The sequence below is a fragment of the Trichosurus vulpecula genome, chromosome 2 (assembly GCF_011100635.1).
Source record: "Trichosurus vulpecula isolate mTriVul1 chromosome 2, mTriVul1.pri, whole genome shotgun sequence".
In the NCBI taxonomy this organism is placed as follows: domain Eukaryota; kingdom Metazoa; phylum Chordata; class Mammalia; order Diprotodontia; family Phalangeridae; genus Trichosurus; species Trichosurus vulpecula.
Window position 1 is genome coordinate 282,133,689 of NC_050574.1, and position 14,930 is coordinate 282,148,618.

The following is a 14,930-nucleotide window of genomic DNA, read 5'->3' on the forward strand; positions in this document are numbered from 1 at the left end:
TCTTACTAAGTAATAGATGTGATTTATGTGGACAGCAACGGGGTGTATGGTAGATTCTGTGATTAATCAGTGAATTCCCATCCTCTGGCATCTCTCACTGCCCCTCTTGCGTGATGTAAGATCAGACGTACTCTGCATTGAAAAGTCAAGACACACAAGCGGCTCACACACGCACACACACACACACTCCTCTCTCTTTCACACACACACATACACATACAGATACACACACACACACACACACACACACACACACACACATACACACACATCCATACACCTTCCAAATCCTGCTGAAGGCAGGGAGAAGGCAGACGGGCTGGGCTCATTTAGCAGAAGAATTTCCAGTGACATTTGTAAATGACGCTGCTCCATTCCGGGCTCAGTGCTGCTGCCGCTGCCTGGCCGAGAGTGCAGCCAAGCAACCCTGAGCGCAGGCTGCCTTACCCGGCAACAACAATGTCTGAGTTTCTCTTAGCCTTAGTCACAATCTCGGGATTATTGCCTATTGCTAAGGTGCTGACCGTGGGAGCCGATCGAGGTAAGGAGAATACTTTATTACGATTTCCTCCTCTTCTCTCCGGGTCTCTCGCCCGGCTTTCCTACTAGTCTATGGCTAGGGAAGAAGTGATTGGGAAACTTGGGTCCTGCAACCCTACTGCACGGGACGCGGTATACTAAGGTGCACAGTTTTCGTTTTTTTGTTTTGTTTTTTTTTTAATGTCTCTGTTTTTTCCTTTTCTTTTTTTTTCTTCCTTCCTCCCCCCTTTCCCCCCTCCCTATGATGGGGGTTTCAAAACCAGGTGTCCGAGGCATGAAGCTCTAGAAGTCTTTTTTTTAAGGTTTTTTTATTTGCCTTTTTTTTAACGTCTCTGATTTCGCCCAGTTGAAAGCGTTTGGACCTCGCAGCTCGTTGCCACCCGTGCACCCGAACGCTGCAGATGTTAGCATCAGATTTCCGCGTCTTAAAGAAGCTACTCTCCCTGCTTTTGCTAAGAGATCCCGGTGCACTGCAAGTCTGAGGGCTTTCCAGCCTCTGCGTTAGGCGCTTCTGTGCGCTTCCCTTCTCAACTTATCACTACATTGAACTTCCTTACCTGCTGCAACCAACCTTTATGGAAAGGAAAAAAAAAAAGCGGGGGGTGGGGGTGGGGGTGGGGGTGATGACAGCCTCCCGTCCTTTCCTGCAGTGTTAGTGGAACAGACTTCCCAGCGAGATTTATGTCTCCAAGATAGGGAGCAATTGCTCTTCAAGACCAGCTGGGGCAAAAGCACCACCAGAATGGGTCCTAAACTTCGGATCCCCCTTTTCGTAGGTCGGAGCTTGGCAACACAGCCTCTCTATTACCTTGAGATGCCAAACTTACTGGGTAGTGCAGTGGCTTTCCTGTCTGGCATTTTGTTCTTGCTTTAGATCCCAATAGCCTATGAGTAGTCCAAGTTTCAAGGGGGAGGGGAAATGAGATCAGGATAAAGGTGGATTCTGCAAAACTTTCTATCTGGAAAGCCAAGAATCTTTGTGGAAGTTTGATTACCTTTGGCAATAGAAGTAGAGTGAAAAATTAAGCAAGCAGCATGTTTGGGAGTGTTTGTAATAGTAGTGGCTATCTATAAAGTTGCAGAGTAGGGTAATTTATAAATCTAAAGCTTTATCATTAAACTGATCTCATGTTGACTGATAATAGTGAGGCTTTTTGTTTAATTAGAAAAAAGAGATTAACTATACACCAATGGCAAGGAAAAAGGAAAAATGTAGCATTGAGTGATCTAATAACTGTGTTTATATGAAAGCAATTATGCATTGACTAAAAATTATTGCTTCATTATAAGAAAGAACACAGGCATTAATTGTGATGGTCCTATCCAACCTGCTGTTAGCATCCAAAGCTTATATAGTTTATAGCATATCCACACATAACATTTACTGTGCCCAGTAGTGAGTTTAGTATGCATTCCTTCAGGACTCATGGCATGTTGTTTTACATCTGCTAATAATAATTTTTTATTTTTAAAAAATCTCTGCCACTTATTGCAAATTATGCCATCTCTAGACTATAGCCTTTGACAGATTACTTCTGAACTTGTTTTAACTTGTTTTGGAGTTGATTTGGAAACAGGACACTAATGTGCTAATGAGGATAGCGACACATGGCTGTTACCTGAAAGTAATGTTTAAAATTGTGAAGATCAGGCATCTACTTTTCTTAGGAAATCTATTCAAAGTAAGGCCAAAGCTAAGCATTGTAATGAAGTTTGTTTGTTTTCTCACTCCAAATTCTGTCTTCTAAAACAAAAAGAGTGGCATTAGTAGACCATCACTGTTGGACTGTTTATGTTTGAGTCTCACATTGAGAAAGGCTCAGCCTCATTGAGATCAGGAATTTTGGTCTTTTAGTGTTTATGAGAATACGGCTGTTTCCAGGGTGATGGGAATAAATGTCTATGGAGATCAAGAATTAATAAAAAAAATAAGTTAAGCATGTTGAGCTCCAATCCATCTAGTTTCTTCTGAACTGTGGACTAAGAAAGTTAAGGGCTTTCTTTTATGTGTGAAACTAAAGCTTTGGATATTTTTGCATTTATGTTTATATGTGTATTTGTGCACCCATGAAAGTTTGATATACATACACACATATATACACAGATATAGTATATAAACATATGTGTGTATGTATGTGTATATGTGTATAAGTAGGTTAGCTCTGTAGCTAAGAGAGATATACATGATACATTATTATTTATACCTCTATAGTTCATGTACTGATTTGATGTTTAAACAACCTGTCATTTTTGTCTACAAGCCAAACATTGTACCATTGTATAGGTGAGTCAAATTCATTTGAATAAGTAAAATGGTCAAGGATTGATTATTTTGCCATGGTTATCTGCTATACTTGAGTTCCTAAACCTGTAAAAAAAAGAACCCAAAGTATCACTACCAGCTATTAGAACAAAAGAGAACAGGTCATATGTAGTGGAAAGGAGAAATCTGGCTGGTTTTAAAGGGACAGATAGTCCAATTTCAGCATGACATATGGCACAGAGAAAACCTGAAGCTATAGGAAGACAGACCCAAGAAAGAGGTTAATGAGTTATAACTTATTGAACAGGCTTATTATGTTCATTGCCCTTTAGGAACAGATCAGACACCTGTATATTCCTGAAATACCCATGGGCTTTCAATGAGATAGCTTTACACCAGAGAATTTGTAGTCTTTTTCATGCTCTCTGAATATATGTTGGTCAATGGCCGGTTTACTAAACTTTTTTTTAGATTGAAAAGAAATGTCAACATTACTGTCAATCTAATGTTTTGCTCAGTCACTCTGCACATTTGTGAGCATGAGTTCTGATATCTTATAAAGCTGTACTTGAAATTCTGTGTCACAGTTGTACTTATTAACCTCTCTTCTATTTTAAGATTTGTGTTTACTTTTTTCCCAATTATGTGGGTTTTAATGAAGGGTTATATTGAACAAAAAAGAAATATTGCTTTTTTGTCAAATTTGGTTAGAGGACATCACTTCTTAAAGAGGCAACATCATTGTAAATCATACCAGCCAAAAGAGATGAATAAATCAGTTTCACTTAGAATCAACCAATTCATCATTCCATAATGTCATATCATATCAAAACATTGTTTGATTAAAATTAAGACTTAAAAGGCATCATGTTTTAAAATGTCATTGTTCTAGAAAGAAAAGATGCTGAGGAAGGTTCCACTACTATATATTCAGTTCTCAGGTCTCATGATGTTTGGAAAGCACATTTCAAAATTATTGCTTCTAACTTTTCGATATTTTATTCTATGAAAGAGAAAAACATTGAAGAAAAGCTTTCCATGTGTATGCCAAAGCCTAGTTACTACTTGGATTCTTTTTCTCTCCCTGATTGCACCCAGGAGAATGATCTAGAAATTCATATACATGTATATAGTGTTGTCTTACATGGTTTTAAACTTGTTAGATATCCTCTTATTAGTTTAGACTCTAGAGCTTCTCAGTGCTTTGCCTCGGTCTCTTCTGATACCATGTATATTAAACTGGATAACCAAGTAAAGAGAAACTGGGAAGGGAAAGAAAATTGAAAGAATGTTAATGATTGGAAGTATAATGGCTGGGGTGGGGAACAAGACAACACCAAGAAAAAAGATAGGGTTGGGAAAGAATGGAATAAAATAAAAAAGAAGTTTGTTGGAGATAAGGAAAAGTTTTTATGGACAAAAGGGCCACTTCTAAAAATAAAATAACTGTGATTTTGATCTAACTTTGCAATCAAAATCACTTGAGAAACTTTGCAGAGCCATGATCATTTGATGATACTCCCCTACAAACATAGTTAAATATAAATAAAGCTTTATGGGTGAAAAATATACAGGCACATTTTAGCGTGATTACATTTTAACCAGCTGTGGCATTGGTTGAGAGAAGCTTAAAAATTCAAGTGGTCTCAAATAATAATCTTAAGAGTGTGGGGTCCAGATCTGGAAAAAAATGTCATGGTATACTTAGAAAGAAATGCTGCCTTTTGAATGCTACATACCATTTAAGTAGAAACTGTGAAACTCTTCTTAGTCTGTAAAATATCTTGGGCAAAATAGAACAAACATCCTGAGAACAATTTTATTGTCTTATAGCCTACTGTATTTTCTCATCCTGGGGTTCTATCAAGGTAGATTCCATTTAAAGTTATATTTTTGAGTATACAGAAATGTAACTTAGCCCTTTAAATGACTATAGGATATTAGGTGAAACATTTAATATCTTCAAACAGCATAATCTTTGTTTTCATTTTATTTATGTTTCTATTATCAATACTTGCATGTAGTGTGAAATGTATCCATCTATTACTTTCCCAACTCCAGCTGTTTTTCTGGTGATAGTGGATTGTGTATGTAACAGTGCAAACTAGAAGTATTGATAAATAAATCTATCTTTGTGTCTCTCTGTCAAAACAATCCTTTTTTCAAAGGAAGTCAAAGTCTTCATTCCAGATAGACACATTCAAAGAGAATAGAGGAATTTATACTAAGAACCACATATGCTGTGCCAACATGATGTCATCAGTTAATACTTATAATTTCCCACTTAAATAAGACTACCTCTAACATTACATATATAGCCATTTTTCCTTCCTTCCTTCTTTCCTTCCTTCCTTCCTTCTTTCCTTCATTCCTTCATTCCTTCCTTGATTCCTTCCTTCCTTCTTTCCTTCCTTCTGTTTCTTTCCTTCCTTCTTTCTTTCTTTCTTTCCTTCTTTCTTTCTTTCTTTCTTTCTTTCTTTCTTTCTTTCTTTCTTTCTTTCTTTCTTTCTTTCTTTCTTTCTTTCTCTTTCTTTCTTTCTTTCTCTTTCTTTCTTTCTTTCTGCTTGAGTCACGTTCTGTGGCCAACATTCTGGAAAACATATAGGTGTTTTTTGTCATGAAAAGCTTGGCTCTCCTAGACTTTCTGTAATTTGGAATTATAGAAAGGTATATTCTTTTTATAACATAGAGATAAAATCTTGTTACACATTCACTTTTTCAATACAGACTATATAAATAACACTTCAAAAGATAGGCAATTTATTTCAAATTGTAATATATACATTAATATTTCAATGCAACAAAATAGTTTGCCATAATGGAATTTTAAAATGTGATATTCTTGTTATATTTAAATTTATGATGTGCATATAACACACATACACATATACATGTATGTATACACATATAGTCATACATATGTGCATATATGTGTGTGTATATATGTACACACACACATATATATATATATATATATATATAATTTAATGCCCATGTTCATTTTTCCTTCTGATTATAGCACTGATGAAACTGTGAAGTCAAATAAGTCCCTTAGAATGTGCTTATCATTCAATGATTGTGCTCTGTATAAGTTTTTTAGTCCTTTCTGTAGCTTCACCATTATCTCCCAAGGAAATAGAACACCAGTTTTTCTCTCAGAACTGTGTCAAAACCTGCCTTGGATTGGGAAGAGAGAGTGAAGAAAAATAGAACTTCCAAAAGAAAAGAAAAAAAAAACCTCACACAGGTCACTTAACCTCTATGGGCCTTAGCTGGTGCTCACCTGTACAATCAAGTAATTGGATTAGATGGTTTCTAAGATCCCTTACAGCTCAAAAACCTGTGGTTCCTACCTGCTTTCATTAAACAAACAAGCAAAAAAAGTTTTCTTAATTGAACTTGTCAGAAAATAAACATTCTTCTCTTCATGATGGAGACTAAAACTGTTTGAACATTTTATTACTGAGGTACCTGAACACAGATATAAAACTCTCTACCCTGCTATTAAACAGAGATAATGAAAGTAACAACACTCATAAAGGTAACAGTCACCAGGTCATCATGACATTTCCCAATTGTTTTGTTTTGTAAAAAAGAATGTCATTTTATTTCCCTAAGTATTTTATTTTCCCAAGAAGGTATTTATTATCTCTAGATGTTAAATACTATAAAAAAATAAAAAGTAAGCTGAGGACTTTTTGAAAAAAATGAAGTCTGAATAATTTTAAAATATCAATGAAAATTCTTGACATACGAATGAGCAACGTACCTATGGTACCAGTTCCCCAATTTCAAGGTGGACTGTGCTTATTAAAAAATACAAAGTTTTAGAAGTGATTTTGTATATAAAACTTCATTATCTGACATAATATTCTTAATATTATCTCCACTGCTCTTGGTTGCTGTTGTTGAGAGGAAAATTTTATAAAGTTCTTTAAAAGCATCAAAAGAATGCATAAACCATATTAGAGATGACCATGGAGGAAATTTCATACATTACATAGATTTAAAGCTAGAAAAAAAATCTCAAAAGTGATCCAGTACAACTTCATTTTGTAGATGAGAAAACCAAAGAAATCATGACCCAGAGAGGTTGAAGATATTTGCCCAACAATATGTAGGCAAATACATATTTTAACCATTCTATGATTATTCTGTGTAATTCTTCCTACTATATTCTATGCCAATGGATTTAACCTGATATCTCTTCCTCTTCAATAAAAACAAAAGTGCTTCCTTCTCTCCAGTAGCATAGTGAAACCTTATTACTTTTCAGATGCAATCAGGAGTTCAATTATGACAAACATGGGCAGTTATTTTCAACATACTACTAAAAACTTTCTTTTTTTTATTATTTCCCAAACTTCTCTCACATACAGTTTCTCATTTGATTATCAAAATAACCCACTAAGGTAAGCAAGGAAGTTATCAACATTACCAATTTTAGATGAGGAAATAGAGGCTCAGAATGGTTGACTTTCCCAAGGACACACAGATGTCTTGGTGATCCAGCCAGGACTACTTTTAACTCCTTGTCCTATGTTCTTTCAATTCCATCACACGTTTATTAATGTATGACTTATCTACAAACATGTTTGTTTTGATTTGTATTAACTTCTTAACAATATATTATTGGATTGAAATGGTTGTTTTTTTTTAATTTTCAAGGTGCTAGTTAGTAAACATTCAATTCATACAAAATTTAACATACATGTAGAGACATCTTGAAAACATATTTCATGAAGAAATCATCTGCTATCCTAATATGACTTCTTGTTTTTCAGACTTTGTTATAAAATCAAATATTTTGCCTTTTGACAATCACTAATGTATGAGGTAACTTGAATTTATTAGTATTAATTTCACTTAATATTGGCTTTGATCTTAGATTAACTTAGAACAAACGTTTCTAATCTGCATGTATTAGTGTTTATTTTTCTTTTTTAGGGAAGAGGGGGATTTTTTTTTCTTGCTTGTGTATTTGTTTTGGTCCAGACTAGTAATGTATTTGTGGGGAACTGTTGTTATGGGGACTTCTACCAATGCAGATGGTCAATGTATCTGTAACATATCATTTTAGTTGGAGACATAAAGTCTGAGCATGTGATGAAGTTAGGATGTGTTAGAGGCACTACTTGAACCCAGTTCTTCCTGATTTTAAGGCCTGTACTCTCTCAGTTTTGTTGTACTGTTTGGTCTATTGTTCTATTAGTTATTAGACTTGGGAAAAAGTGTTTATAATTTATATACATATTCTATAGTTTTAATTGGTTTTAATTTAACCTTTTCAATTTTTAATGAAAAGTAAATATACTATAAAAATTCAGATTTGCTCTTAATTCAGCTTAGAGAATAAGTCATAGAAATGATAGAATGAATGACAAGGAATTTCATTGTGCTACTTAATAAATAACAATTAGTTTATATGTAAATTTATCAAAATATTTTGAATGTGCCTAATTATGATGAACATAGCACCACAAGATTCAATATGTGGGTCCATCTAGTTGTTATGTTTCCCTTAAATTCAGACCCATTTAATATCTCAAAAACATCATTTGCCAAAATACTTAGCTGGCATGACTGTGTTTGAATGATACTCTATCTTTATTTACTAATTTCTGAAAATTCAGAATTTCTCTTGAAATGACTATGCCCCATTCTGTATATTATCTATTTTTAAAAAGCTTCATCACTGATCAAAATATGAAAAATTAACAGGCTCTTTCAATATTTGAACATATTTCTTTCTGTGTAATTTCACTGTTTCCTGACCTACTCTTAAAATATAGTTATATTTAGATGTGTACATATGCATTCCTGAAGCATAATATAGCTCTTTTCTTTTTAGCACATCACCTTAAGTGAAATACTTTTCAGATGCTATTTCTTCCAACTTAGTTAAATAGCATAAACTGCGTGAAGAAGAAAGTTTGCCTTGGTAAGAACCATGTATTATATTTTATCTTGCAATGCATTCTTATTATCAGTTGGACATCTCTGCCTAAGTTACATACACCTCATTGTCCTGAATGGCTTAGTCTTCAAACTGAAGAGGGGTATTGTTGAAATACGGCCTCATTTTGACAGAAAGAATACGTTTCTTTTTTGGGTAAGATCAAGGTATCAACACAGATCATCTCTTGTTTCATTCTTAGTATCAATAGGACATTCCTTCCCAACTTTTTCACATTTCTTCGACTTATCTTCTAGCTTTACAAGACTGCTTGACTTTAGAAATAAGAATACATAATTCCTTGAGAATTTTACAACTGCTGAGTTTTTCTTTAATGACAATTTGTAAGTTTTGCCCTTTCTTCTTGAATTGAACAAAGAAAACTAAAAAGGAGGGGGTAAAAAGATGGTGCTATAATTATGTTGCTTTGAGGAACACTGGGATATGAGTAAATTATAAGAAAAATATAATAAGCATAATCTTCATGAGCTGATAATTTGGGGGTGATCTCCTCCTTAAGAGATGATGACTGTGCTGTAATTCTAGAGTGCAAATAAGGACAAAGAGTCCATGGGAATAAAAGTTGACATGGATACTGTACCAAGGCTTTCCACTCACACAGATAAAGGTGTTGAGGTACCTGAGATATACTGTTAAGAAAATGAAGTTTTATATAAAATATCTAGATAATTGAAGTTTAAATTCTCTTCATTTAAAGATTCTTTAAAAAAACTCTGTCATTCTCCACCACTTTTCTTAATTGAGAAGTAATCCTGGAGCTCAGTGTTCCATCTTTGGAATCCCTGCAATCATGCAGAAATCCCATATATAAATGGACTTTCCTAATTCCTTCCCCCTTTCCCTCTTTGTTAGTACTTTCTCCACTTTCAAATTAAACATCTATTTGGTTATTAGTATGAAGATGTGCACATACACACAAGCACACACACTGCAGAACGTAAGATTTCTGAGGGCAGGAACTGTCAATGTTGTTTTTTAATACATAGTGTCTAATATAGTGACTTACACATAATAGATGCTTAATAAATGTTTGTTGAATTGAAATTAACTGCCTAATATATTTTTTCAGAATAGATAATGAAAGTAGAAGTATTAGTAAATTTAACTATTATTTATCTTTGTGTTTTTTTAGGAGTAGCTGCATCATTAGTCTGTGACAGATTTGAATAGATGATTAGGGTACAGTGACTATGACAAAGTCTTTGACATGAGTCCTTCTTGTTCAAGTTAGTTTTGCCACAGATTGAACTTGGGGAGTCATCTACAAAAGATTTATCATTCTAATTATAAGAGAGATGAAGACCAGCATCTCAAAACACGCACTCTACTGAAGATGAGTAAGTAGTACAAACTTCTGCTACATACATACAGCAAGATGATCAGCATAAATATTAGATGCATGAAATGATGGCAGTAAAACTCCACCCTACAAAGGGGTAAAAAAGCTGAACATTGATGAAGAAGTTTACAGGGTATATCACCAACAGTTAATTAAAGGTAGAATTAGAACTCAGTCTTCTTGTTTAGCATTAGTGTAGATTATTCTGAATATCCTCTGCTGTTCATTTTGTTCATACTTCCATTTCTTAACCATATTGTCAAACATTTTGAAATTAATTTTTAAAGTAAAGCAACCAAAATGTTAGCACATTTTAAACTTGCAATGTCCTGAATGAATCTAAGGTTCAGACAGGTCACAAAGCTTCCATTTTGTATATTTGTTAATCTGGTCTCTGACTTTAGTACCTTCACACTGCTACAGACACTATTTCAAGCCCCCTATGGATTCTTTTGAGAAGAGTAATCATTAGCAATAAATTAGCAATAATCTTGATAACAACAGCTGCAACATCACCTTGCATTTGTCCAGTGCTTCATTCTTTTCAAAATGTTTTTATTTGTATTATCCAAGTGGAAGTTCTCAACAACCTCTTGAAACTGGTAGAGAAGTTACTGTTTTCCATGTTTTAGGGATGAAAAAATTTGATGATGTTTCCTTTTCACATAGACTGAATGCCATGATATCATGCTATCAAATCAATGCCTTAAATTTATGAACTTTATCAAGGAGAAGGAAAAAAACAGGGAGAAAATTCCATTTTCATATTTAATGACTGGGGTGGTTTCTTCATCACAATTATATGCATGTGTGTGTGTGTGCGTGTGTGTGTGTTTGTGTATGTATGATGGTAAGGCAGAAAGAGAGAGAGACAGAGAGAGAGAGACAGAGAGGGAGGGAGGGAGGGAGAGAGAGGGAGTTTGTGTAAAACTAGTCATGGAAGAATGGACTTGTAAATCTGGAAAAGCTAAGATAGAGAGATTGCTTGAGCTCAGGATTTCTGAAGGAGAGTGTTCTAAGCTGATTGGGTACCAACATTAAGTCCTATAACAATATGGTGAGCCCCAAAGAATGCAAGGCCACTGAACTGCCTAAGGAGGTGGTAGAAGTGACACAGGTCAAAAACCATGCAAATCAAAGATGTCATGTCCATTATTAGTGGATCAGGTCCATGAGTGGCCATTCTTTTAGCCTAGATTAAATAGGTAGACTCAGTCTTTCTATGTCTATCTTGTCTCTGTCTCTGTGTCACTCTCTTCTCTCTTATGTGTACACACACACATACACAAACACATGCATGTATATACACATATACTCATATATATGGGTAAATAGACAGACAGAGAGATAGACAGACAGACAGACAGATAGATAGATAGATAGATAGATAGATAGATAGATAGATTCTGGAATAGTTGAGAGAGGGGCTCCTAGGGAGGCAAGAAGACCTGGGTTTACATCCCTTTCTAACATATGTTAGCTGTATGACAATGGACAAAACACAATTTCTTACTGCCCAGGTAACTCTCAAATACTATAAATTCTACAACTTGCCAATCTGCATCACTGGAGGGGATTGTCAACATTAGGCATCTCAGACAAAGAAGAAATAATAGATCTAAATGAAAAGCAAAACTATGGTTTCTTTCTTTTCTTTTCTTTTTTTTCCTATGTAGATTATAATAATGTTACATTTGTTTCTTGATCCTAATTTTCTTTATGGGGACACTGTCTCTGGCACATACATTAGACTTAAGATTAAAAAAAATAACTCAGAGTCAAGGCTGTAATATTTGATAGTTATACAACCTAGTCAACTCACTGAACCTTGTTAATCTAGATTTTCTTCTTCTGTAGGGATCTAGGACAAAGCACTTTGTAAACCTTAAATAGATTTATAAATGAGTCATTATTTTATTGAGAGGTAGCTGTGGTGTAGTGAAAGGAGCAATGAATTTGCCGTTAAAAAAGATTCACATCATGACCCTCCTACTTATAAGAATTGTGCCCATGAACGAATCACTTAACCTTTCTGGATTTCAACTCTTTCTCTTGTAAAATGAAGAATTTGGACTAGATAATCTAGGATAGTTCTTCTACTTTATAAAGTTAGAAGGAGTCACTTTTTGTTTCCCTGGAGTCCTAAAATCATAAGATAAATTGTTGGTTCCATAAGGTCATAATTTATATATTATTACAAAAAAGAACTTTAGAGATCTCCTAGTCAAATCTCCTTATTTTTCATATGCAGAAATTGCATTAGTGAAGGGTGAAATGATTTGCTCAAAAATAATACAGCTTTTTAGTGGTGGAGCTGATAATTCCTGTCTTCTAGGGGAGAGTTCTTTCCATTAAACCTACTGTCTCTTTCTGGGAAGGGGTACTACTGTCAGTTTTATAATCTGTCCACGGGTTTTAATAAACAGGTCTGAAGATTTCAGTGTAGTTAGTTCCATGGATTACTCTTATTTAAGAAATGAAAACACCATAGATGACAACAACAAGCATTTACAGTAGTAGGTTCTTATTATACTTAGCATATACTTACTATACATAGCACAGGAACTGTGCTATGCACATTAAAAATTAACCTCACTTCTGTTGAGCAAAATCCTTCCTCTGGATAGTGGGTATGCCTACCTCTTAGCACTCTATTATGTATTTCGAAGATCTATCAGAGGAAAGTGGTAAAAAGAATTTTATAGATATAAATGAACCTGAAAAAAAGCCAGAGAAAAGAGATGGATAAAATGATAGAGAGGACATACAGGAAATATTCTCCTATGAATGAAATTTAATTGAGGTCCCAGGCTCTTGTGGGACTCAGCCCCATCAGAGTACTGTGCTTCACTATCTGTTCCTCATATCTTCAACATAGTCTTTATTCCTTCCCTTGCAATTCTAGAAAATCCTATGTGGTTGTGAAGCTAGTATTGCCGGGTTTGGCACATTCCTGATTAAGAATCTTCCCCACCTTCTCATGTTGATCAAGTAGCTGGTGTTTTTAGCCTTTATCTCCTAAGTCATTTAGGCAGCATCTGAACAATTCACTCAGTGCTTTTGGGAATGGATTTGCTTCACGAAGACCTGATTGAAGGCATCAAAGAAAAAAGGTAGTAACTCCATTTAACTTATGCTTTTATTTTTTTTATTTTTTTTTTTTTGTGTAGCAAAATCTTTATTTGATTTCTGGCAGCCTCTTATTTTTTGGCCTTTGGAGCAGCTGCTTTCTGGGCAGGGGCTGCCTTCTGGGCAGGTCCTTTTTGGGCAGGTCCCTTCTTGGCTGGGGCCTTCTGGCCAGAGGCTTTCTGACCCTTCTGGGAAGGGGCTGCCTTCTGGCCCTCAGCCTTCTTTGAGGGGATCTTCTTGGTGGAGACCTTTGCGGCAAGTGCCTTCTGGGCAGCTCCTTTCTTAGGAGAGCCCTTCTGGGTGGATGCCTTCTGGAGCTTCTTCACTTCATGCTTGATAATTCTGTTTCTCATTTTCTTAGCCTTCATGACTTTGTAACGGTCAAAATCTGTCATCTTAGCTTTCCTCTCTCTGGCTTCGATCTTCTTGGCCCATCTTGTGGCTTTCCATTTTGTATTGATCTTTTCTTTCTCCCAAGCAGCCCGGACATACTTCTGACGAGCACTGTGGGGGAACTTGAGCACGAAGTCTGTAAGTTGCATACATTTAAATGGCATGGCCTGCCTCCTCACACCACTGCACGGGCCATCAACCAAAGCCCTGTTCTGGTCAATAACATCCACAATAGCTACCAGCTTGCCGGCGTGCGGCCCAAAGGAGATGTAGGCCACCCGGCCGATATCCACATAGCGCTTGAATACCATGTTGGCGGCGCCGAACGAGAAGGAAGGGCCTGCAGAAGACTGCGCACGTGCAAAGCGCAGCTCCCGCCCCACGCCGGCAGGCGCGTACGGCAGTCGTAGTAGAGTCTCAACTTATGCTTTTATAGATGTTAAATTATCACCATAGTTGATGTTGAAAAAAATATTTCCTTTTTTTTATATTCAAAGACATCTTTATTAACAAGAGAAGGTTCACAGTAAAGTCAGATTATTTTTAGAAGATAAAAAGTAAAGATCAATATTTAAAAGTCCATAAATGCCAAGGTAGTGTGTGGATAAAGAACATTTAACCCAATATATTTTAGAGGACTTATTTGAACATGCAGTTTTCATAGACATCTTATAGAAGTCTGTGTACAAATTCAATTTGTGAGCAAGTTAAAGTGCTCATGTTTCATTTCTGTTGTCAGAAAGCTCTTTGAAAATGCCCCTCCAACACATTTCAATACTATAATTAAAATTATGCATAAGGTCCTACATAAGTACCTGAGAAAGAGGTTAAATAAGCAACAGGATATGAGAACTGAACCACAGCTAACTAAGTTAAGTCCTTAGTAAAATATTCAAAGTTATGGGATTTTTCATCACCATTTAGTTGTGGCCTCTTGCTATAAACTGGTTTACTGACTATTTTAGCAGAGGGGTGCCAAAAAGTTTGGAAATAAATTGATCTGAATAATTGAAAAACAGCAGGAATGGGAAGAGTTATTTGTATATTGTGGATATGAGGCATGATTTATGTTTACCAGCTAGAACTGTATACCATACAGTAAAGTGTTACGTTCAAATTTCTGCTTTCATTATTATTTGTGTCTACTATTTATCCATCTATCTTCTCTATTTCTTTATTTATTAGTTTATTTGTTTGTTTGTACCTCAAAGAGAGACTGTGGGGACATGATTGTGCTGGGTCAGGGAAGATTATTAGTATTTTAGTTGAAAAAAAAAAGCATAAGTTGA

The 14,930-nt window shown here is 35.4% G+C and overlaps 2 protein-coding genes across 2 annotated transcripts in view; one reads left to right on the forward strand and one right to left on the reverse strand.

Moving 5' to 3' along the window:
- The first annotated feature begins 360 nt into the window (after window positions 1-360).
- The window catches only part of LRP1B (LDL receptor related protein 1B), a 2,306,513-nt gene continuing 2,291,943 nt past the window's right edge, over window positions 361-14,930 (forward strand). Inside the window, exon 1 of the mRNA XM_036744555.1 lies at window positions 361-541. Coding sequence (XP_036600450.1) covers window positions 361-541 — 181 coding nt within the window. The remainder of the gene's footprint in view (window positions 542-14,930) is intronic.
- LOC118837593 (60S ribosomal protein L14-like) lies at window positions 13,280-13,986 on the reverse strand. Its single transcript, XM_036744556.1, has one exon. It carries the CDS (start codon window positions 13,950-13,952, stop codon window positions 13,320-13,322), a length of 633 nt encoding a protein of 210 aa, XP_036600451.1. The 5' UTR covers window positions 13,953-13,986; the 3' UTR covers window positions 13,280-13,319.